A 22,463-nucleotide genomic window follows, 5' to 3' on the forward strand; every position below is an offset into this window, starting at 1 on the left:
GGCCACCTCCTGTGTCCCCTGAAGAATACAGCAAAGCTCGTCCCGGTTCGCATGGCTTCCTCGTTTACCCTGAACCACGGCAGACAAGAAACGAGGCCCAGGCTCGGCGCGCGGAGGCCGCTGCTGCGACGGGACAGCGCAGGCGTGGGCGCGCGTAGGTAGTGAGCCGGGTGTGTGCAAGCCCAGGGCCGTGCCCACGCGGCGCTCATTCGGCCGCGATCGCTGTCGGCTCGCGGGTCAGCAGAGCCCCTGTTCAGGCTGCCCGGGCCGGCCCGTGGCTCCGTGCGGACCGGTCATCCCGCGCGGCCGCGCTGCTGCCATCTGGCGGCCGCTGGGAACACTGCCGCCACCGCGAATGTGGGTGTGCAACTACCCTCCACGCGCCTGCTTTCAGTCTTCGGGATAAATACTCGGAAGTGAGGGTCTGGACCTCACGGGAGTTCTATTTTGTGTTTTTGAAGAAGCTCCATACTGCTCTCCGCAGTGGCCGCACCATTTCCATCCCCCCAGCAGGGCCCAGGCTCCCTTTTCTGCAGGGCACGCCAGCGCGGCTGTCCTGCGTTTCCTGACAGCCGCCGTCCTGGGGGTCCGAGGGGTCTCCCGCTGCGGCCTCGGTGGGCGTCTCGCTGCCGACGAAGGAGGTGGGGCCTGCTTCCACGTGCTGCTCGGTGTCTGCGAGTCTTCCCTGGATACCTGTCTACCCAAGTCCTTTCAGCCTGTTCGTTCTTTTTGTTTTTTCAATTACAGCTCACACCCAGTATCACTTTGCATCAGTTTTAAGATGTACGGCACTATTTATTCTCGAACCATTATTTTCCTGCTTGACTTTAGGCCTGGTTCACGTGGTTATAACCCCCCCCCCCCCGTACCTTCTTTATTGGGCTGCATTCGGCATGTGGGTCAGTTGGGGGAGGAGGGCAGCCCCAGCCCTCCTTGGCCTCCCCTGCAGGTTTCCGGCTCTGTCTACCCCCCTGTCCCCCACATGGCTCCAAGTACCACCCATACCTGCTCCCCTAGCTCTGCGCCAAACTCCCAAATGCTATGGGGCGGCTCACTGAATGTCCTCGGGTCTCTCCATCCCTCCGGGGCAAGCTCGGGACCCCTGACCCCTGCACACCTGCTTGCCTGTCCCCCACTGACAGCAGGGGGTCCAGGTGGCCACTGGGTACCATCCTCACCCCTCCCTCACCTGGGAGGAAAGCTGGGTCCTGGCTGGTGAAAGACGCAAAGAGAAAGAAGGACTTTTTTAGACGTGGGTAAGGGGTCAGAGAAGCCAGCAGGTGGTGGAACTCCTGAGAAGGCGGAGGATGGGGCCTGTGCAGGGTGGGGGGCTGGACGGGGGGAGCCGGCAATCCCCAGCTTCTGGGCCAGACGCCACACTCACCGGAAAGCCGTGAGGGTGGAGGGTGGGGCTCGGGACCACTGACGCTGTCCTTGGGCCTGGGGAGCGATCCAGCAATACCCAGCCCGGAATACCCAATCCGGCCCCCTTCCCTGTCCTGGCCTCTCCCATCACAGCTCAGGACCTCTGGCTGGACTCCTGGCGCTTCCCCGGGACCGGCGCTCCCAGAGCTCTCTCCGACTAGGCCCCGAGCAGGCCTCGGCCGGCTCCGAGCTCTCCTGAGGCGCCACACAGTCCTCGGAATGAAGTCCACACTCCTTGATCACCTGGTACAGGCCCCTCCCCGGCCCGCCACCTCCACCCCTGCGCCCCCAGCGCTCGGGGTTCCCGCCACCAGTCCCGCCCACTGCCTGGCGCGCTGCAGGCCCTCTCCCAGCCTCCAGGTGGCCACTGCAGGTGGGTATCCCCACTCCAGGGTGCTCGCCCCGGGCCAGGGCCTGGTCTCAGGGCACGGCCGGGGACGCCCGGCGGATCGTGCAGTGTGGCGGGGACTCCGCGGCCGGCCGGGCGCAGGGCAGGGCGGAGACTGCCGTCCGGTCTCCCGGGCCAGCGCCCCTCGCACCGCGCCCCCGGCCCTCCACCCTTGCCGCTCAACCCCGCGCCTCCACCAGGCCTTCCCCACCGGCGGGGCGTCCCTTGGCCGGGCGTCTCCCACGCCGTCCCGCCCCCAGCGGTCACCCCCTCCCCGCGCCTGCCTGGAGGACTCACCCCGGGAACGCCGAGCACCTGCGGGACCCCAACCAACCGCGCCCCTCGACAGGGTCGGGCCCACCGGCGACGCGAAGGTAGGACCATGTCATCGCCCTAGAATCCCAGCTCCGAACCCCCAGTCCAGCCTGGGACGCCCGGGCCGAGGGTGGGGGGTGGCGCGGGAGGAAGGGTCCGGGCGGGGCAGCCCCAGGGGTCCGGCCTCCTTTCCTCTCCACCCTCCTTTGGCCGGCGGCACCAAAGGTTAGGGGCCAGGGGCACGACGCGGGGCCGCTGGACACCAGGGGTCCCTCCGGCGCGCGGGGGCGGGTTCCAGCCAAGGAACCGGCGGGCGCAGGCAGGTCTGCGGGCGGGAGAGAGGGGCCGGCTGCGGCGCCGGGGGCGGAGGCCGCGCTCACCTGGCGCCCGGCCCGCCCTAACCTGAATTTCCGGGGGCGGGGCCAGACCGGGGGCGGGGCCGACCGCGAGGGCGGGGCGGACGGGCGGGAGCCCGCAGACGTCAGGGACCCGCGGCGGGAGGCCGCCGCTCTGCCCCGGGCTCGGCCGGGGCTCCGCGCGCGTGCGGGCCGCGCCGGGCAGGTCCTAGGCGGCGGCCCGGCCCAGCGCTCGCCGGCCGGACGGGAGGGCCCGGGCTGAGGCGCAGGTAAGACGCCCGTCCTCGCCCGCGGCAGCCGGGCCTCCGTCGCCCGCACCTGTGCGCCTGCGGGGCCGCGCGGGCAGGGGGCCTGGGCGGGGAGCGCGGTCCCTGCCCGGCCGGACAAAGGCCCGGGGTGGCGGGCGACCGGCGTACCTGGGCAGGCCGAGCCCCGCGCCGCGGAGGCGGCCCAGGTCCGCGCCAGGCTGGGCGGGGCCGCGGGGCGCGCATCAACGCGGCCTGGGAGGGGGCGCGGGCCCGGCTCCGGCGCGGCCGAGGCCGCCCGGCGAGCGCTGATTCAGGGGCAGGCGCGCTCCCTCCCCCTCCGGCCCCGCTGGCTCCGGCCGCCTCCCGGCCTGGTCTCTCGGCTCCCGCGGTCCCTCCCTCCGGGTCCCTCCTCTTCCTCCCAGTCTCCCGATTCCCTGCGCCGCCGCCGCCGTCCCCGCTGTCCCCGGCCTCCGTTCCGGCCCCGGCTCCCATCCCTTCCCTTTCCCAATCCCGCGGCTTCCAGAGCCGGCTCCCACCTCCCGGCGGGTGGTTCTCGCAGCTGGGGGGCGAAGGGACGAGTCTGGGGTGTTGATTATTCTCCCTCCTAGCAACGATGGCTGCCCAGCCCCGGGCCCGCGGCCGGCTGTCAGGGAGCCTCTGGCTCCCAGGCCTCGGCCTTTCAGGACCGGCCGGTCGTGGCAGGGCGCCCTGGCTTTCGGGCCGCGTGACCGGGCTCCAGGGGTCTGGCCCTTTGCCTGAGGCTTTGGGTGGGGTCTCCCTGCCTGCGCCTGTCGGGAGCTGCCGCAGGTGATAGCCAGTGCGGGCCCTGACTGGGAGTCGGGGCTGGACGGGGCTGGGGGCGGGTGTTGGGGGAGGGGGCTGGGGCTGGACGCGGGGAAAACACAGCGGTGGGTGGCGGCTTCCCAGGAGGGAGCCCTGTGGCCCCTGCTGAGGGGCCGTGGAGGCCCTGAGGGCCGCAGGGGCGTGGAAGGGCCTGCCCCTCCGTCTCCAGGGTCAGACCCGGAGTGGACCTGAGGAAGGGCGGGGGCCCAGGGGGAAGGGACTCTGACCAGGCAGAGCTGCCACCTTCTGGGTGGAGTCGTCTCCCTCTCCCCCCCCTCACCTGCCCCAGATGACCTGAGGGCATGCATGGTCACGTGGGCCCTCGCAGGTGGGTGGGCCTGGGGAGACCCCTACCTGGGGCCTCCTCCTGCCGCTCCCCTGGCCGCTGGCTCAGCTCTCAGGGAGTCTCCTGCCTGAGCTCCGCCTGCTCTGCCCTCAGAGTCGGTCAGGATGTGGGACCCCAGGGCCGGTCTCGCGGGTTCCCAGGGGTCCTGCCCTCAGACTGGGCCTCCAGGGACACCCCTCTGGCTCTGGGGCCAGCCACGGGCTCCCAGGGCTGCAGGGCCTGGCGTCCAGCCGGGCTGCCCCCTTTGCTAGGAGCGCCCCCACCACATTCACACCCCCCCCTCTGCCCGCTCCACACGGCTCAGATCCCGGCCTTCCCCACCACCCCCTCGAAGGGGCCCCGTCCCTGTCACTCCTCCTCCTCCTCCTCATCCTCTGAGGGGAGACCCGGGGCGCAGTTCACGGAACTGCGTGTGCGTGTGCCCTGTGCGTGTGCGTTCATGTCACTGCGTGTGCCCTGTGCGTGTTTGTGCGGAGGAGAGCGGCCGGGACCCCCGTGGGAGGTACCGGGGCGCGTGTGGGGCCGTGTGCACAGCCGTGTGCACAGGCACTTGGCCCGGGCATGTCCAGGAGTCCGGAGCCCGTGCACCGGTGCTGGGTGGTGGTGATGCAGCTTAGCCGCCGTCACAAGTGCACAGTGATGGTGCGTGGCCGGCGCTGCCCCAGGGCCTGGTCTCAGGTGACGCCGGCTCTTGTCCGGGTTCAGGTGGCCGCTCAAGGGGTCACCCTGCGGCCCCTGCTGTCCCGACCACCTGGGCCCTCAGGTCCTTCTTCGCTGGAGCCCCCCGGGCCTCGGGCACCAAAGCGCCGATTCCCTCCTGGGCACTGGAGAGGCCGCTGGAGGCTGTGGCTGCTGCTGCCGCCCTGGCCTGGGGGCCTCGGCAGGACAGTCACAGCGGCCACAGGGCAACGTCCAGTCTCCTCTCTGTGGGGGCGTATGGGTGGGCCAGGGACACCTGTCTCCAGCCGCCCGCCAGCCCCGGTGCCCAGGTCTGTCCCGGACTGTCCAGCTGGGGCAGCAGAGCCTCTGGCTTCGAGTGTGAGTCCGGGGTGGGTGTGGTGCCGTGGGCCTGGCCCTGCGGGGACCCTGGCTGTGGGAGCTGCCCCCGCCAGGGGACGCAGGCAGGTGCAGGCCCTGTGGTCCCTGGCCCCACAGACTCCACCCACCCTGTACCCACGAGAGAGAAGGGCTGTGGGGGCACCTGGCGCTGGGGGGACCTGGGCACCTGAGCCGGGGAGGGCCCTCGTGGGACAGACACACTTGGGGGGGAGACGGGTGGGTGGCCGGGTGCAGCTGGAGCCCAGTGTTTCCGGAAGATGCTGCGGAGGGGTGGGGGGACCTCAGGGGGCGGGGCCTGGGCTGGGTGTGGGGGGCGGGCAGCACTCTGACCGCCCCTTCTCCCCCAGGCCTGCCGGGCCTCCCCAGCGCCAAGATGAGCGTCACCTCCTGGTTCCTGGTGAGCAGCAGCGGCACCCGCCACCGGCTGCCGCGGGAGCTCATCTTCGTGGGGCGCGATGAGTGTGAGCTCATGCTGCAGGTGAGCGCGGCGCCTCAGGGCCGAGAGGGTGGGGCGGGGCCGGGACCACCCGTTTGCGGCTAGACACCAGCTGAGGAGGCCACACGGCCACCAGGGCCCACAGGGGGCTCTGCGGCCTCGGGTGGGCGTGTGCCAGCCCCAGGGGGTGCTCCAGGTGCTCGGGCTTCTGGCAGGTTCTCAAGGCACGGGGGGGGGGGGTACCTGTAAAGGTGTTGGAGAGGGGACCTGCCCACGTCCTTGCTGTGTGGGGGCGCCCCCTGGGCCGGGCCTCTGGAGGGAGCCACAGGGACGGCTCCGGCTGTTGGGCCAGCCCAGGAGCTGGTGCCTCCTCGAGGTGCGGGGGGTGGGGGGTCTCAGGCACGAGAGGCTGATGCCTGGCAGTCAGCCGGGCACGAGGCCCTTGGCAATCAGGGCTTTCTCTCTGGTCCAGGTTTTGGAGTCCAGGGTCTGCCTCCATGGGGTTCACGGGTCTAACTGTTTGGGAGCAGGGTGGGCAGGGCGGGGGGCAGGGGCTGACGCTGTGGGGTGCACCCTTGCCTGGACGCCCCTCTCTCTGCGGTCCTAGTGGCCTGAAGGGGCTTCCTGCAGCCCTGGCGGGCCTGTCGGGGCCCTGGGTGCGGGCACGTCGGGTACAGGGGCCTTGGGGGCCCCTGCTGCCGCCCTCCCCACTGCCGGCTCCAAACACACAGGTCTGCACGTGCAGGGCATGTAGACACACTGGGTGTGCACATGTGCACACACACACACCGGTGCACACATGTGTGTGACACAGCGCACGTGTGGTTGCACACGGGTGTGCGTGTGCCACAGTGCATGTGTGGCAGGGCGTCCTCTCGGCCCCTGCCCGCTCACGCCCTGCCTGGAAGCCATGCTGCCCGGGACCCGGCGCGCCCCACGGCCAGCCAGTGGCTGGGCTGGCTGAGCTGGCAGGAGGGTGTACCGGGCCCTGGGCTCTGACGGCCGCCGGCCACCACGGCCCGGGCGGGGCTCTCCCCACGGAGGGCGGCGGGCCAGGATTTTGGAAGCACATCTTTTTTCCGTTTTAAAGTGAGTACAGACAGACCTTTAAAAAAAAAACAACAACCCCACGTGTTGGGAGCGTGTTTTCGCAGCTGGTCCTCTTCCGGTGCCGCAGGCCCTCCCTGCGAGGCTGGGTGCGTGTCACCCATGGGTCCCCGGCCATCCTGAGAGGTGCTGGTTCTGGTCAACTCCACCCTGAGGCTGGGTCCAGGGAAGCTCTCGCCCTGCCCTGCTGGCCGGGGACCGAGGCCGGGGGTGGTGGGGGTGGGAGGGTGCAGGGCCACAGACGCGCTGGGTGGGGAGGCCCAGGCCAAGGCCAGTGGGAGGGTCACGAGGGCCGGGTCCTGGGGGAGGCGAGCACCCGGCGACCGGCCGGCAGAGGGACGGAACGAGGAGTCCTGCGGAGGAGGAGGCGGCACTTGGCGTCCAGGGGCAGGAGCTGCCCGGCCGTGGACGCCGACTTAGACCGGGGATTCGGGACGGGGGCAGAGGTGAGGCCTGGGGGACGGGGCCATGGGACTCGGGGCCACCGACCCGCTGCCTTGGGAGGCCAGCAGGTGGGCTCTGTGTCCTGGGGGCCCGGCCGGCCCACAGACGGTGCTCTGCTCTCTGGGTCACCCTGCTCCCTGCCCAGGGTCCCTGGCAGGGTGCCGTGGGGGCCCTGCACCCGCCTCTCTCCCTCCTCGGGCCTCCCCCAGGCTTTCCTCTGCGGCGCCAGCACTGCAGGTCGAGCCACCACCCCGGGGGACCCCGAATCCAGAACCGGTTGCAGTGCAGGGGCGGAGCTCAGGCCCAGCCTGCTGGGCTCTCCAGGGCGGGCCCAGCACCCCTGCGTGGCTGGGTGACCTTGGGAGGGTGCTGGGCCTCCCCGGAAACTGGCCCTTGCAGGGCAGCGCCCCAGGGGCTGGGCAGGTGGAGCGGATGAGAGACGTGTCTCTGAGGGGCGGCCGGCCACCCAGGCGGGGCGGGTCCGGGCACACACCTGGGAGAACTGGGCCTCGGGCTGCGGTGCCCCGGGACTTGGGTGGGGCGTGCGTCCCAGGCCCTGGGGAGCGAGTGCACTGCCCCCTCCCCATTCCTGTGTGTGCCGGGGAGGGGGGAGGGCTGGGTGTCTCCTGGGCTGGGCCCGGGCCTGTGGCCCCGGGACGAGGTTGCCACCCCAGACACCGGGGCTCCAGCTGGGTGGCATGGCCTGGGGGCAGGCAGCTCCCTGCTGAGACCACCAGCCTCTTGGCTGGGTGAGGCCTGGCAGTGCCTGGGCGCGGGGAAGTTACCCCAGCACCCTGTCCCCCTGCCTCTGTCCCCAGGCCCTGGTAGTGGAGGCTGGGGTGGCTTAGCTGTGGCCCTCCAGCTTGTCCCTGTGTGGGAGGTGGTAGCTGTCCCTGGGTGGGGTCCTGGGGGATGGGTGGCCGGGGCAGTGTCAGCAGCGCTCACAGGGCGTGTATGCGTGGGAGCGGGGTGGCAGGCGTGCTCGGGGTGTGTGTGAGTCCTGTGTGGAAGTGTAGAGCTGGTAGGGTCTGAGACACACCACCCACACGGGTGGGCACGTGCCCATCACTTGGGGAGGCCACGTGGGCCCCCGTGGGGCTGGCTGGGCGGGCCGGGAGGCGGGGAGGCCTCTCCCGGGCCCCACACCCTGGCCCTGTGATCCTCCACTGGGCTGCCCGACCGGCCTGCCTGGCGGCCCCACCTGCCCTGGGGCGTGGACATGGCTCGCAGGTGCCCAGTGAGTTCCCAGCCCCTCCCACAGCCCAGCGGGAGCAGCCACTGGGATGGGAGGGGCCCTGGCCCGGGCATCTGGGCAAACCCCTGCGGCCGGGTCAGCCTGGCCACGCTCTGCGGGACACAACCCCCCCCCTTGCAGGTGTGCGCGTGTGTGTAGGAGCTTACAGCCTCCACTTGGGGTGGTGTTGGTATTCTGGGGGGGCAGTGGGGGCTCCTGCAGGGGCACCCCCTCCTGGGAAGGCCACCTGAGCAGCGCCTGCCCCCCCCTCAGTCTCGCAGCGTGGACAAGCAGCACGCTGTCATCAACTACGACCGGGACCGGGACGAGCACTGGGTGAAGGACCTGGGCAGCCTGAATGGGGTGAGTGCGCCCACCTCTCCCCACGCCTCTCCCTCTGTGCCGGCCCCACCCTCTCCAAGACCACACGCCTCAGCTGTGGCCCGCCTGGCCCCTCTGGGGCCTGCACCACCTCCAGGGCGGAGACCTCAGGCCCCCCCCCCGGGAGGGCCGCCGCTGGACAGAGCTCCCTCGGGGAGGGGCTGCTCTCTGGTGGGGAGGGGCCGGCCCCTCAGGCGGGCCAGGGGGCACTGACACCAGGTGCAGGCTGGGAAACGGGGCTCCCGAGATGCCGGGCTGGGTGGGGGCACCCTTTCCTGGGGGGCGGGGTGTGGCCTCTTCTATGAGTTGGGGTGGTGGGGCAGGGAGGGGACCAGGAGGAAGGCTCCGGCTGCTGGTGCTGGGTTGGGGTCAAGCGCAGGAGCCCGGGGTCCGGGTGGGCACGGGGCAGGGAGGACGGGGCAGGCAGGGGCTCTGCAGGGCCCAGGGTCCGAGGTCTGTGCTGCGCTGGCTTCGGTTTCAGTAAGGAGACAAGGCCACTGGCCTCCATGCACTTTTGTTGGATCCAAGGGGGGCCCTTCGCATCCCCCCGGTACCACCCTGAGCTGGGGTCCCGTGGGAGCCTCGGTCTGGCCCTGCCTCCACAGCTGCCCTGGGGGTCTGCCCCGGAGCCCTTCCCCCTCCACCCTCCACCCTCCACCCTCCAGGTGGGCTGCGAGGAGGCTGGCACCGGCCGCCCGACTAAGGGGCTGCAGCAGGGCCCGGGGCTCCTCACCCCGAACCCAAGGGGGCAGGCTTCTCGGAGGCCTGTGACGCCCACACGGCCGGGGCCGCTGCCCACCCATCCAACCCCAGGCTCACGCCGGCGGGGCAGGGCGCCCCGTAGCTGCCCCCGCCCTGGGCCTGGGGGGCTGCGTGGGGCCAGCGTGGGCGCCTGTGGGCAGGAGAAAGGGTCTCCTTCACAACGCTGTCCAAGGCCTTTCTGCGCGAGGGGCTCCCTCAGTCCCTGGGCACTGGGTGAGGCTGGCCCTTGCACCCCGCCCCGGTCCTTCAGCCGCACCCGCCCCTTCCGGGCGCGAGGCGGGGTGCACGCGAGGCGGGGTGCACGCGCGCCGGGCTGGGGGACTGAGCCCGCCCGCCCCTCCGCAGACCTTCGTGAACGAGGTGCGCATCCCGGACCAGAAGTACGTCACGCTGAAGCTCCACGACGTCGTCCGCTTCGGCTACGATATCCTTTCCTCCGCCCCCTCCCTCCGCCCCCTCCCTCCGCCCCCAAGGCCACCGTCGCCCCCGCCCTGGCCGGGAGCAGCTGGGGCCGTGGCGGTCACGGGGGGTTGGGGGGCGGCAAGGACGAACCCCAACTCCAGGCCCTGCAGCAGTCCGCCCGCTGGCCTGAGCCACTCGGCCTGGGAACAAGCGAGCCCCCCTAGGACCCGGAGTCCCGGGAGGCCCCCCCCGCCCTGGGCAGCTGGGGCCGAGTGCCCGACAGGAGAGCGTGCTGTCCTCAGCCGCATGCGAGCTGGCAGGCTGGCTGGGGCCTCCCCACCCCGGGGTCTTGGGTGGCCAGGGCTGGTGTGTGGTCTGGGATGGCTGGGTGGCTGTGGCATGGCCTCTGGAGCTCTGTTTGGCCTGCCTGCCATGCCCTGGGCTGAGTGGTGGGGGGGGGGGGGGCGCCCTGAGCCCCAGGTGTGTACATGCAGAGACCTGGAGGGACTCTGCCCCCCACCCCCCACCCGGCAGGGGCAGTGAGGACACTTGACCAGCACGCAGGCGGCTGTGCACGCAGGCGTCCACACTTGGGGGACCGCACCGTCCTTGTCATGTCCCCCCAGGACCCTCCTTGCCTGGGAGGGACCCTTGTGTCCCCTGCGCTAGCCACCCACCACCCTGCTCTCCTTAACGCGCCGGCACATCCCAACATGTACGTGCTGGAGCGCGTGCAGCACCGCGTCCCGGAGGAGGCGCTCAGGGTCAGTGCCCGCGCCCGCCCCGCAAGCGAGCCCCCGCCAGAGGGCCGCCGTGTGTCCCCGCGCCCCACAGCCCTCCCGCCCTGGCCCGCGCTCCCGGGCCTCTGGCAGCCTTGGCCTGGCTGTGCTGCCTGAGCCGGCCCGGCCTGCTCTTCGGGATCTCCCGGTCTGGCAGGTGGGGAGGCCGCCATTCCCCCCAGGCTAGTGCAGCCACTGCGGTGGGTGTGGCCACTGCGGTGGGTGTGGCCAGTGGGCGTGGTCAGAGCCCAGCAGGCCGCACCCTGCGGCTTCCGTACCTGGAGGACCCTGATCAGGCCACCGTGGGTGGGTGGCCAGGAACAGGCAGGAGGGGGTGTTTGAGGCTGGCAGTCTGGCTTGAGAGTCCCAGGTGGGGGCAGCCGCAGGTGGGGCACCACGGAGCGCACACTTGGGGGACGCTGTCCAGAGTTGTACCCAGAAGCCCCCGCGTGGGGGAGGGAGACCGGCCTCGGCTCCTTTTCCGAACGAGCCTCAGGCAGCACAGGGCCCGCAAGGGGCGCAGCCGGTGTGAGGCGGCTGCAGAGCTTGGCGAAATGGGGCCCTGGCTAGCACAGACATGCACACACGTGTGTACATGCAGAGACTCTCGTGCACACACATGGGTGCACATGAACATACGCACCCACAATCTGCTCAGACGGCCCACTGAGCCCCCCGCGCAGCCCTGAGCCACTGACCCCCTGCCCTGGGCCCGTCCTGCCCGGCTCGGATGGGCCTGGGGGTAGCCCCTCCCTTCTTTCTGCTGCCGCCTGCTCCTCCTCCCCAGCCCAGCAAGCCCCAGCTCCCTCCCCAGGGCTCTGTGGTCCTGAGGATCCCCCCTGGTTTGGGTCTCAGGCTGCCCGCCCTGGGCGGGGGTGTCCTCCCAGGTGGCTGGCGGCCCCTCACTCCCGCCCGCCACCCGCAGCACGAGAAGTACACCAGCCAGCTGCAGGTGAGCGTCAGGGGCGCAGCCCCCAAAAGGGTCGAGGCGCTGCCGGAGCCCCCGCCTTACTGCGAGTCCTCGAGCCCCAGGCCAGAGCGGGACCGGAGGCCGGGAGCAGGTACCGTGGCTCTTCCACGGGGCTGGGGGTTCACACGCCTCCCACGGGCCCCCTCGATTCCCCTCCCCCGGGGGCAGGCCTTTAGCCCCACACGACCCTCTGCTCCCCCTCAGCCTCCTCGTCTCACACTCCCTAGTAGCCACTGAACAGCCGGCCGATATACCAGCTCGGGAGCCATGCACACGCCCACCCTGCAGACACGCCCACCCCCCACACCTGCACCCTGCAGACACACCCACCCCCACATACCTGCACCCTGGAGACACACCCCCACACCTGCACCCTGCAGACACGCCCACCCCCACACACACCTGCACCCTGAAGACATACCCCATACACACACCTGCACCCTGCAGACACACCCATCCCCCCACACACCTGCACCCTGCAGACACACCCATCCCCCCACGCACCTGCACCCTGCAGACACACCCATCCCCCCACACACACACCTGCACCCTGCAGACACCCCACCCCCACACACACCTGCACCCTGCAGACACACCCATCCCCCCACGCACCTGCACCCGGCAGACATGCCAACCCAGTGTGCCTGCATTCCTGCTCCCATGCACACGCACCCGCCTGTGTACACCCCAGTCCCCACAGCTCTGTAGGCACACAGGCCTGTGCACACCTGCACCCTTGCATCCAGTGTGGTCCAGTCAGACAGGTGGTTCTCAGCCTCCAGGGTCGGCCGTGAGTGGCCTGAACCCTGGCAGAGCCGTGGAGAGAGGGGGCTCTGGCTGGGGGCTCACCGTCAGGCAGGCTCCGGAGGCAGAGGCCCTGGGCCGGGCCTAAAGGCACCGTCCGCCCGAGGGTGGGCGCTGAGGACGGTGCTCCCTAAGGACCAGCCTCCCGCCAGCAGCTACCCCACAGGGAGGCCCCCGGGGCGGGGGGGGGGGAAGTCTGAGTCACCCGTGCGCACACAACTCAGAGCCGCGGGTGGCTGGCCGGGTCCTGGGCGCTGACGCCGGGCCCCCCCCAGACCCCAGTCTCCCCCTGCTCTGGGCCTCCCCTGCTGCCTGGGTTGGGGCCATGGCGACCTGGAGCCCCATGCTCCCCCCACAGAGACGGCGGCCTACCGCACACCCCTGTACGGGCAGCCCTCCTGGTGGGGCGAGGACGACGGGGGCACCCCGCCCGAGGACCGGCACCAGGAGGGGACGTGCCCAGGTAGGCCCTGAGGCTGGCCGGCAGAGCCCCAGACCCCCGGGGGGGGGGGGGCAGCAGGGCCTGGAGCTGCCTGCACTGGGCGGACAGTCCCAGCCGAGGTGTGGGGGAGGGTGCTGCTCCTCGCCCCCACCTAAGGACCTGTGCCCCCCACCCTGCAGAGCGGCCCAAGGAGCTGGCGCCGCAGGACGGGGACCTCCCAGGGGTGACGGCCAGCTTCCGGGCCCCCCCAGAGCCCCAGGGCTTCCCCTTCCGCCGGGAGCCCAGCTACTTCGAGATCCCCACGAAGGAGGCCCCACGGCCCCCCGAAGCGCCGGCCCCCGAGGCGCCCACCAGGGACGTGGGGCGGGGCGGGGCGGCGCCTGTGGTGCAGAGCCACGCCTCCTTCACCATCGAGTTTGACGACGGCAGCCCCGGCAAGGTGAAGATCAAGGACCACGTCACCAAGTTCTCCCTGCGCCAGTGGCAGCCCCCGGGCAAGCCCACGCCCGTGGAGGTGGTCTCCGCGGAGACCAAGGTGGCCGACTGGCTGGTGCACAACGACCCCAGCCTGCTGCGCCGGCCGGGCCCCGGGGACGACCGCCACAGCACCAAGAGCGACCTGCCGGTCCACACCCGCACCCTGAGAGGCGAGTGCCCCCAGCGAACCCCGGACCCTGTCGGCGCGGTTTTCCAGTTTACTGCCCCCTGCGGGGCTGCTGCTGCTGGTGCCCGTCTCAGGCCTGCGTGCTGGGCTCCTTGCGCACTGAGGCTGTGTCCCCCAGCTCGCGCGACAGCCGTGGCTGTGTGTGTCGGCCCCCCTCGGCCTGACGAGCCTCGGCCCCCACCCCCAGGCCACAGGCACGAGGACGGCACGCAGAGTGACTCGGAGAACCCCGTGGCCAAGGCGGCGGCGGTGGCAGCCACGGCGGCCACGGCGGCGGCGCCCACGCCCCCCGGGGGCCCCGCGGAGAACGGGGAGCAGGTGCGGCTGCAGAGGCAGATCAAGCGGGACCCCCAGGACCTGCTTCACAACCAGCAGGCCTTCGTCATCGAGTTCTTCGACGAGGACACGCCGCGCAAGCGGCGCTCCCAGTCCTTCACGCACGCGCCGCCCGGGGACGCCAAGGCGGACCGGCGCCGGGGCCCCGGGCCGGCCGACAGGGACAGGGACCGCTCGGGCGCCCCGGCCCGGGGGGCGGGCAGCGGCGCGGGGCCGCAGCGGGCCAGCTCGCTGAAGCGGGAGAAGACGGAGGAGCGGCAGGGCGGCCCCTCGCCCCCCGCCCGGGCCGCCGCCCGCCCCTTCGGCAGCGTGGGCCGCCGCTCCCGCCTGGCGCAGGAGTTCGTGGCCCAGTGCCTGCGGGAGGGCGCCCCGGCCGCCCGGCCCGGCCCCGAGAGGGCGCCCCCCGCCATGCCCGCCCCCCTGACGCCCCGCGGGCCCAGCCCCGCGGCCCCCTCGCCGCCGCCCCCGCCGGCACCGCCTGCCGACCCGCAGCTGAGCAAGGCCCGCCGGCAGGAGGAGGACGACAGCCTGAGCGACGCGGGCACCTACACCATCGAGACGGAGGCGCAGGACCGGGAGGTGGAGGAGGCCCGCCGGATGATCGACGAGGTGCCGCCCGCCCGCCCGCCCGGGGGCCGGGGACGGGGAGGGGGGTGGGGGCCGGGGGCGGGCGTGTCCCAGTGGGCCACGCTCTGACCCGCGGCCGGCCCCCCCCTCCCCCCTCCCTGCAGGTGTTCGGCGTGTTCGAGTCCCCCGAGCTGTCCAGGGCGTCCTCGGCCGTGTTCCGCCCGGTCATCGGAGGGGACAGAGAGGAGCCGTCTGCCTCCCGGGCCCTGGGCGTGGCGGCCCAGGCGGAGCTGCAGGTGCACTGTCCCCGCGAAGCGTGCACCGGCGCCCCCCTCCCCCACCCCTGGCCCATCACGGGGGGGGGGGGGGGGCGGGGGCCCCTCCGCTCGCACCCAGAGGCCCTGCTTCTGCCTGCAGCTGGGCTCCAACCCAGCACGAGGCCGGGCCGCACACAGGCGGCTGGCCGTGCGTGGAGGGCCCGGCAGGCCCCGAGGCCCTGAGCCACGCTGGACACCAGGGTGTGTGCTGCCCTTGGGCAACGCAGGGCCGAGCCACTGCTGCCCACCCCAGAGCCACGGAACCAGGCTCAGGTTCAGACAGACCCCTCACTGGGCCCCATAAGCCCCAGGAGGCCCAGGGCCTCCTGGCCGCCGGTGCGGGGAGCAGGCAGCAGGCCTAGCGCTGGCGTGTGCGGGACGGCTGCGGGGCGGGCTTCCTGTGACGCCCCCTCCTGCCTCCTCCCTGCAGGGCCTCCCAGTGCCGGGCTCCCCTGGAGGCCAGAAGTGGGCGTCCCGCTGGGCGAGTCTGGCCGACAGCTACTCAGACCCGGGCCTGGCAGGTGAGTGGCCTCCGGCTGCAGACCTCGGGCAGGGTAGTGGGCTGGTGCCCCCCAGTAAGGCAGCCACACCTGGGGCAGGGTCAGCCTCCTGCGCCTGTGGGCTGGCGGCTGCTCCCACGGGGCTGCCCTTGTCTTCACAGAGGACGGCCCCGGGCACAGGCCCGGGGACCTCGAGGGCGCCCTGCCTGCACGCCAGCGGCGGCTGCTCCCGCAGCTGCCCAGCGACCGGACCGACGGCCCCGCCGGCCCCGAGGCCGCCAGGAGGAGCGGGCCTGGGCCCCCGGAGCCGGACGGCGAGCTGGCCAGCCACCTCTTGACCCAGGAGGACTTGGAGCCTGACAGCCTCAGCGACGCCAGCGGGTCTGATGGGGGGCGAGGCCCGGAGCCCGGCAGGGGCCCCCCGGAGGGACTGGTGTGGCTGAGGGGCCGGCGCTCATCCAGGGACGCTGGGGAGCCGGCCCCCGCGCCTGTCCTCACCGGGGACCAGAGCGGGGAGGCCGCCTTTCCCCGGAGGATGCCCACAGCTCCGCGGGAGGTGGACGGCCCAGGGCCCGCGGCCCAGCCCGGCCCCTCACTGAGGGACAGCGTCCCCGCGGGCACCAGCGGCAGGAGGGCCGTCCAGCCGCAGACACGGCCGTCCCCGGAGCCGAGGGCCCCGCCCAGGCCAAGGAGGCCGGCGCCTTCATCCGGCAGGAGAGCTTCACCAAGGAGCCGGCCGGCGGCCCCCCCGCCCCCGGGCAGCTCCCCAACATCTCCAGCCACCCCCTACTGCGGGACCTGGCTGCGGCCCGGGCCTCGCGGGCTGCCCTGCAGCCCCAGGACACCCAGCTGATCCTGAAGGAGACCGAGACGGCCCTGGCGGCCCTGGAGGCGCGCCTGCTCTCCCCGTCTGCCGCCGAGGCCCCGGGTCCGCCGGAGGACTCCCTGTCCTGGGGACTCGGACATGGACAGCGCCAGCACCGTCAGCCTGCTCAGTGGCAAGAACGGGGCCAGCCCGGTGAGCTCCCAGCTCGCTGGGCTGCAGAGGGAGACGCCACCGTCCCTGGCCGCGGTGCAGGACCTGGGGGGCGCGGCCCTGGGAGGCCCCCGGGAGCGGCTCTCAGAAAAGCAGCGCCACCCGGTGGCGGACGTGGGCCGGGGCGAGCCCGCACGGCGCCTGGCTGCGAGGCCGTGGCCAGGGCTCCCTGGACTGGCCTGACGAGGAGCGGGGCTCCGGGCTTGTCCACCCGCCCGGCGCCGACACGGCCGCCTCTGACCACGAGGGCCACTCGGCCCCCGGGATGGGGCGGCTGGGGTCTCGCCGGAAACCCTCGGGGCCCCCGCCGTCCCCAGCCGCCCGGGAGGAGCAGGGCCGCGTGTCGGCCAGCGCCCAGAGGGTGCAGCAGGCGCTGACCCGCTCCAACAGCCTGTCCACCCCCGGCCCACGCGGGCCTCCCGGCTGCGGCGGGCCCGGCTCGGGGACGCCTCGGACACGGAGGCGGTGGACGGCGAGCGGGCGCCCCTGGTGAACCCCGAGTCGGGGGGGCGGCCGGCGGCCGAGCAGGCCAAGAAGCTGTCGCGCCTGGACATCCTGGCCATGCCCCGGAAGCGGGCCGGCTCCTTCACTGGGCCCGGCGACTCCGAGGCCGCGCCCGCCCGCCCCAGCTCCTCCGGCCGCGGCGTCGAGTGGTCCTGCGCCAGCCGCAAGCCCAGCAGGGCCGAGGCTCAGGCCGCCGCCCGGAAGACCCCCACCCCAGCCACGGCCCCCCGCCAGCCCTTCAGCAGGGCCCGCCCGGGCAGCGCCCGGTACTCCTCACCCAGTGAGTGCAGGAGCGGGCAGGCAGTGGGTCTGCAGGTTCAGGGGTCGTGGGGTGGGCCGTGGGCGGGCCGCAGTCCCCGGGGTCCCCAGGCTGTCCTAGCGGGAGGGCAGGAGGACCCGACTGTCTCCCAGTGCTGGGGGCTCCCCCCGCCCCCCGGGTGGGCCTGCCGCCTGTCCCCGGAGTCTGGACTTGAGGCTGGGACCCCGACGGGATGTGAGGCGTGCGTGCAGGCTTTGCATCCGGGGGGCCGGAGAACCTGAGGGCCCTGCCCGCCTGCCTGCCCACTGTGGGTTGCAGCTCCATCCTGTGAGCCTGCTCCTGTGGCCGGGGGCCAGCTCTGTCCGTCCCCCAACCCCCTGTGTGAGTCACTTGCAGCCCACACATGCAGCAGGGAGGGGCGGGCTGTGGTGGCCACTGTAGCTGGCCTCCTGCCCAGGGTGGCCGGACACTTGTATCCACTCAGCTGGCTCACCCTGCTGGGCACTGACCCCCCTCCACCCCCACACTGCTCCCAGCTCGGCAGCCTCGTTCTGAGGCGAGTGCTGAGCCAAGGGGCTCCTGGGAAGAGGGGTGGTCGGCAGCTGAGGACCACAGCTGCCCCTCAGGAGTGCTGCCCCCGTCCCCCCTTTGTCCCAGCCACCGTGGGGGGTGCAGGGCCGGGCCAGGAGTCAGGTGTGGAGACCGGGCAGGCGCCGTGAGGGGTGAACTCAGGCCCTGCCCACAGCTCAGGCCCCACTCGGCCTCCCCGTAGTGACGCCCACCCACGTGGGGAGGTCCCCCCATTCGGGGCTGGGCACCGCTGTCCTGCTGCCAAGACACCGGTCCCCTCCTGGTGGACATGATGTGGCCCCGGCCCGCGGAGACCCCGGGCCTCCCAGCCCTGCTCGGGCCTCGGGGGTGGCCTGGCGGACCCCAGGGCTTGGCTGTTGCTGGCGCTTGAGCCAGGAGCCCCTGGGCGCTGGGGTGCCCGTGGCCGTATGGCCGCCCTGCAGCCCGGGGCTCTGTCTGGAGGGCCCCGGGGGGCCGCCTCGGGGAGCTGAGCGCCGCTGGGCTCTGTTCTGGCTGCTGGACCGTGCCCCCCCCACTGCCCCCCCGCAGGCACGCGCCGCCGGCAGCAGGGCTCCGACTGCACGTCCACCTCCGAGGAGGAGTGCGGCCCCCACCTCGGCTCCCCCAGACACGGGCGCCCCCGCGCCTCGGCGGCCACGCAGACCCCGCGGGCGGGCAGCTCCGTCCGGGCCCGGTCCCGGTGCCGGGACACGGACGACGAGGGGGAGGCGGAGCCGGACCCCTACGGCCTCATCGTGCAGACGGTGGAGATCGCGGAGATCGCCAGGTGAGCCCCGGGGGGGGGGGGGGGCGCTCCGCCCGCTGGGGCCCTGGGCCGGGCCGGGCACCCATGGGGAGGGCAGGGCCAGGCTGGGGCTCTGCCCTCTTCCCGGTGGCCTGGGGGCCGGTCGGGGAAACATGTGTTGCCCCTGGCGGGGGGAGGGAGCCAGGCTGGCCCTGGGGGCTGAGCCCACCCTGGCCGCCGTACGCCGTCGGGAGGAACCTGGCCTTGCTGGGTCGTCCCACCTTTCGCTCTGCGCGATCCCGACCCGGCCTCAGTTTCCCTGCTGGCAGAGCAGGGGCTGCCTCCTGGGGGCGGGAGGAGGGGCGTGTGCCTGGCCCCTGCCCCTTGCCCCCGGCTGGGAGGCACCCACAGCACCGGCCTCCCCGCCCACCCGCCACAGGCTGAGCCAGACGCTGGTGAAGGACGTGGCCATCCTGGCCCGGGAGATCCACGACGTGGCCGGGGACGGGGTCGCCCCGGTCTCCCCGGGGCCCGTGCGCAGCCCATCCCTCAACAACCTGCCGGCCTCCACCATCTCTGCCCGCGAGGAGGTGAGCCAGCCGGGCCCCGCCTCTGCCGGGGGTCAGGGCCTGCAGGGACCCCGAGCCGACGGGCCTGGCGTCCGCTCTGTCCACCTGCTGTCCCAGTGCGGGGGGAGGCTCCACAGTCCCTGCCTTCTGTCAGACATGCCCCCCCCCGCCCTGCCCTGGGCTGACGCACCTGCCCCCGCGCCACACAGCTGGTGCAGCGCATCCCCGAGGCGAGCCTCCACTTCCAGAAGGTGCCGCCCGGCTGCCCCGAGCCCCCGAGACCTGGACCAGAACATGAACGACCGCCGGGAGGACGCCCTGGCCAACAAGACGAGGCCACGGAGCCGCGAGGAGGCAGGCGCACTCCCACCCCCTCCCCCAGACCCGGCTGCGCACACAGGGGTCCCTGTGGGTGCGGGGGGTGGGGGGTGCAGGCAGGCCGAGGGAGCAGGCTGGGTGGGGACCCCCGGGCCCTGTGCTGATGCCCGGCCCTCGCAGGTGATCTTCGACAACCTGATGCTGAACCCCGTGTCCCGGCTGTCCCAGGCCATCCGGGAGGACACGGAGCACCTTGCCGAGAAGATGAAGTGAGCGCCCCCCCCACCCCGAAGTGCTGCCTAGCTCTGGGGGCCCGGTCGGAAGGGGAGGGGCGGGGGCTCCCCGCAGACAGACAGGAGCGCCTGCGAGGGAGCCAGGACCGGGCAGGGCTGGGGTCCTCCAAGGCCCAGTGTCCGAGGACATGTGTGCACACGTGTGCCCAGGGGAGCCAGAGCCCCCACCCCACCCCCACTCCCTCCCCTCAGTCCTTCCCAGCCCTGCCCATAACCGGACGGGACCAGCCTCGGTCCTGCCCGAGCCGCAGGCTCCCCTGGGGCCTAGCAGGGGTGGTCTGGGGTGGGGGGGCTTGGCTCCACATCACCGTCTTCCGCCTGCTCCCCCTGCACCCCCCCGGCAGGATCCTCTTCCAGAACTCAGGGCGCACGTGGGAGGACCTGGAAGCCAGGATCAACGCCGAGAACGAGGTGCCCATCCTGAAGACTTCCAACAAGGTGAGGCTGGCCGGCGGGGGCAGGCAGGCGCTGCCCGGCCCGGACCCCCCAGCCCACTCGGCTGCAGGGAGGGGTGGGAGCGTGGGCCCGAGCCCCAGGGAGAGGGGGCCCCTCGGGGGCCGGGTCCCTCGGCGCCACCAGACTCCTCCCCGTGGCTTCCAGGAGATCAGCTCCATCCTGAAGGAACTGAGGCGCGTGCAGAAGCAGCTAGAAGGTGGGTAGGGCCCATGCCCCGGGGCCCACGGGTGCTAAGGCCTGGGGCTGGGGGTTGGGGGCCCTGTGGGAGAGCCTGGGAGTGTGGGGGTGGGGCCAGGCCCTCCCCACCACCTGACACCTCACGCTCCGCTTCACCCTGCAGTCATCAACGCCATCGTGGACCCCAGTGGGAACCTGGACCTGCTGACCGCGAACAGGGGCTCTGCTGGCAATGCCCAGCCCGGGAAAGGCCGGCTGGCCGTCCAGAGCCCGTCCTCACCGCCCTCAGCCCTGTCCCTGAGGAGCTTCCCGCAGAGGGCCACCTGCGGGTCCCCCAGCCTCCCGGACCCCTCCTTCCTGCCCGACTTCCTCCCGGACTCTGAGAGGTTCTTGATCTAGGGGGCAGGAGGGGGGGCGGCCCCTGTGTACGGGCCGCTGGTGGGTGCCTCCCACTCGCCCCTCCCGCTGCCTGCACCCCTTCGGCGGCGGCCGGTTCACCACGAAGACCCCCACACGTGCCATAACCCACGGCGGGTGCTGCCCCCAGGCCCCCTCTCGGCTCCCAGCCGGCACCCTCCGGGATTGCCCAGCCCCCGCCCCACCGGCCCCCTGGCCCAGCTTCTGTTGTGGCCACTGCCAAGGGCTGTGCCCCGGGTCTGTCCCCACACCCTCTGCATCGCTGTCACTTTCGTCTTTAGCTTTCAAGGGAAGAAGAGTCGCCTGTTCCGTCTCAGCAGCCTCCCTGCCCTGTGGGCCGGGGCGCGTGCTTGCCTGTCCCGTGCCCGTGTGCTGGCTGGCCAGGCGGAGGCGGGGGCTGCCCGTGGGGTCACTGAGTGCCAAACGGGGCTGGGCAAGCTTGACGCCCTGACTCCAGGGCGTGGGCAGGGCGGGGACCGGCACCTGGAGCCTTCGGTGCCAACACGCCTGCAAACCCGCCCAGCGTGCGGGCTGCTGCTGCAGGGGGGTGGGGCCGGCTGTGCCCCGGGCCTGCTCACTGCTGGCTGGGGCACATCTGTGTGGTGTGCAAGGCCTGTCCGGAGACCATGCTGGGCCCTGCACTTGGCTTCCAGTAGCTCTGGGCCAGGTGGAGGTGCACGCCAGACCACAGTGGCTGCAACCCGGCTCCCGAAGGCTCCCCAGGGACACACCGCCCTGTCCCGGACTCTGGGCGGACGGGGCATCTACAGGCGCCCCCGCCCATGGGTGGGGGTGGGGACGGGCCCCAGAAGCAGTGTGTCATTTCTCAGGATTCTGTCAGCGGGAACGCGCCAGGCGGCCCCTCCCGGGGGCCCGAGTTTCTGGAGCCTCTAAGCCAAAGAGCCGTGGGCGGGGCGGGGCGAACCCCTCAGCAGAGGTGGCCGCTGCACACGCGCCTGGTGTCTGTGTGTCGCTGCAGGACGGCCCGCGTCCCGCGGCCGGGGGCAGGCTCTGTTTACATTGGCGTCCAGGCGCAGCCCCTGCCCGCGGATGTTTACCTGTGTGAGTGGCAGCCACTTGGAGGCGGTGCTAGCCCTGGCCCCGCCCGCGCGCCCCGCCCCACTGCCCCAGCGCCAATCACAGCTCTGCCCGCGGAGCCTCCTCCCTCCACAGCCCTCCCCCCGCCCCCGGGGCCGCTGCACCGCGGATCTCTCCATCAGCCTGTGCCCCTCCGCAGCCCCGGGCCGGGATCAGTAACTTATTTGTCTGGCTCCGCGGAGGCTCCTCTGTGCTTGTCCTCAGGTGGCCTGTCGGTGTCTTCGAGAAAATGGTTATTTTATATGATTTGTCATGGAACTTGTTCTAATAAATCATTCTATCACGTGGCAACATCCTGGCGGTGGCGCCTTGGCCTTGTTTCTCGCTCGTGAGGTTTGGCCAGTGTGGGGGTTGTAATCCAAGGGGGCCGCCTTTCCTGGCCCGGGAACTCGGTTTTGACCCCCGAGGCCGGGGGCGCTGCAGTGCACAGATGTGACCACCAGGTGGCGGCCTAGGTGAGAAAGCTAAGTGGAATTCCCAGATGTTTGCTCCTGGAAAAGTTATCTTATTCCTGCCGTTCAGGCCGCACCCTCCAAGAGCACCGCTGAGAGGCAGGCTGTGCTGAAGAGTCCTGGGCTCTGTGCCCGGCCAGCTCCTCCCCCTGGGTGGCCGCGGAGGGGGCTGTGACCACCCACAGTGCCGACATCTCCCCACCCGGTGCCTACAGCCTGCGTCCTCCCTCCCCAGGCCAGTCACGGCCCCCCTTCAGCCACAGGGGTGACCTGGAGGCCAGAGGGACAAGTGCCCAGCATGGGGGGAGCACCAGTGTGCGCGGCGGGGCCACCTGCCCCCCAGGGGAGACCTTCGGGAGACGGCTGCGCCCTGCTGGGCCTCGCTCTCTGACACCTTTAAGATGTGAAAGCAGAAAGATGTTGACTATTCTTGGAGTCAATAAA

General features: G+C 72.2%; 2 protein-coding genes and 1 long non-coding RNA gene across 3 annotated transcripts; 2 read left to right on the forward strand and 1 right to left on the reverse strand.

The window, feature by feature from the left end:
- Positions 1 to 424: 424 nt before the first annotated feature.
- On the reverse strand, positions 425 to 2,235 carry LOC118497958. The gene is made up of 2 exons (XR_004900477.1): positions 2,111 to 2,235; positions 425 to 1,638 (listed from the first exon to the last, which is right to left on the reverse strand). It is a non-coding gene; the product is annotated as an uncharacterized LOC118497958 (long non-coding RNA).
- On the forward strand, positions 1,026 to 2,376 carry LOC118497955 (translation initiation factor IF-2-like). The gene is made up of 2 exons (XM_036014254.1): positions 1,026 to 1,212; positions 1,510 to 2,376. The coding sequence occupies exons 1-2, from the start codon at positions 1,042 to 1,044 to the stop codon at positions 2,356 to 2,358; spliced, it is 1,020 nt and encodes a 339-aa protein (XP_035870147.1). The 5' UTR covers positions 1,026 to 1,041; the 3' UTR covers positions 2,359 to 2,376.
- Positions 2,377 to 2,621: 245 nt separating this feature from the next.
- CEP170B (centrosomal protein 170B) lies at positions 2,622 to 21,862 on the forward strand. The gene is given in 24 exon segments (XM_028506926.2): positions 2,622 to 2,753; positions 5,328 to 5,458; positions 8,475 to 8,564; positions 9,690 to 9,768; positions 10,452 to 10,510; positions 11,451 to 11,586; positions 12,658 to 12,762; positions 12,921 to 13,388; positions 13,593 to 14,350; positions 14,473 to 14,604; positions 15,056 to 15,146; positions 15,287 to 15,804; positions 15,807 to 16,076; positions 16,078 to 16,313; positions 16,315 to 16,556; positions 16,559 to 16,945; positions 18,044 to 18,281; positions 18,679 to 18,829; positions 19,018 to 19,071; positions 19,073 to 19,162; positions 19,307 to 19,395; positions 19,764 to 19,857; positions 20,020 to 20,071; positions 20,216 to 21,862. Coding segments are annotated over 23 exon segments (4,680 nt in total). The 5' UTR covers positions 2,622 to 2,753; positions 5,328 to 5,353; the 3' UTR covers positions 20,452 to 21,862.
- Positions 21,863 to 22,463: the final 601 nt, after the last annotated feature.

Source organism: Phyllostomus discolor, chromosome 1 (assembly GCF_004126475.2).
Source record: "Phyllostomus discolor isolate MPI-MPIP mPhyDis1 chromosome 1, mPhyDis1.pri.v3, whole genome shotgun sequence".
Lineage (NCBI taxonomy): Eukaryota > Metazoa > Chordata > Mammalia > Chiroptera > Phyllostomidae > Phyllostomus > Phyllostomus discolor.

Coding starts and splice junctions, on each gene's coding strand:
- LOC118497955 (XM_036014254.1), top strand. CDS start 1,042: ATGGGGCGGCTCACTGAATGTCCTCGGGTCTCTCCATCCCTCCGGGGC. Junction 1,213..1,509: donor GGAGGAAAGCTGGGTCCTGG/CTGGTGAAAGAC, acceptor TCCTGGCCTCTC/CCATCACAGCTCAGGACCTC.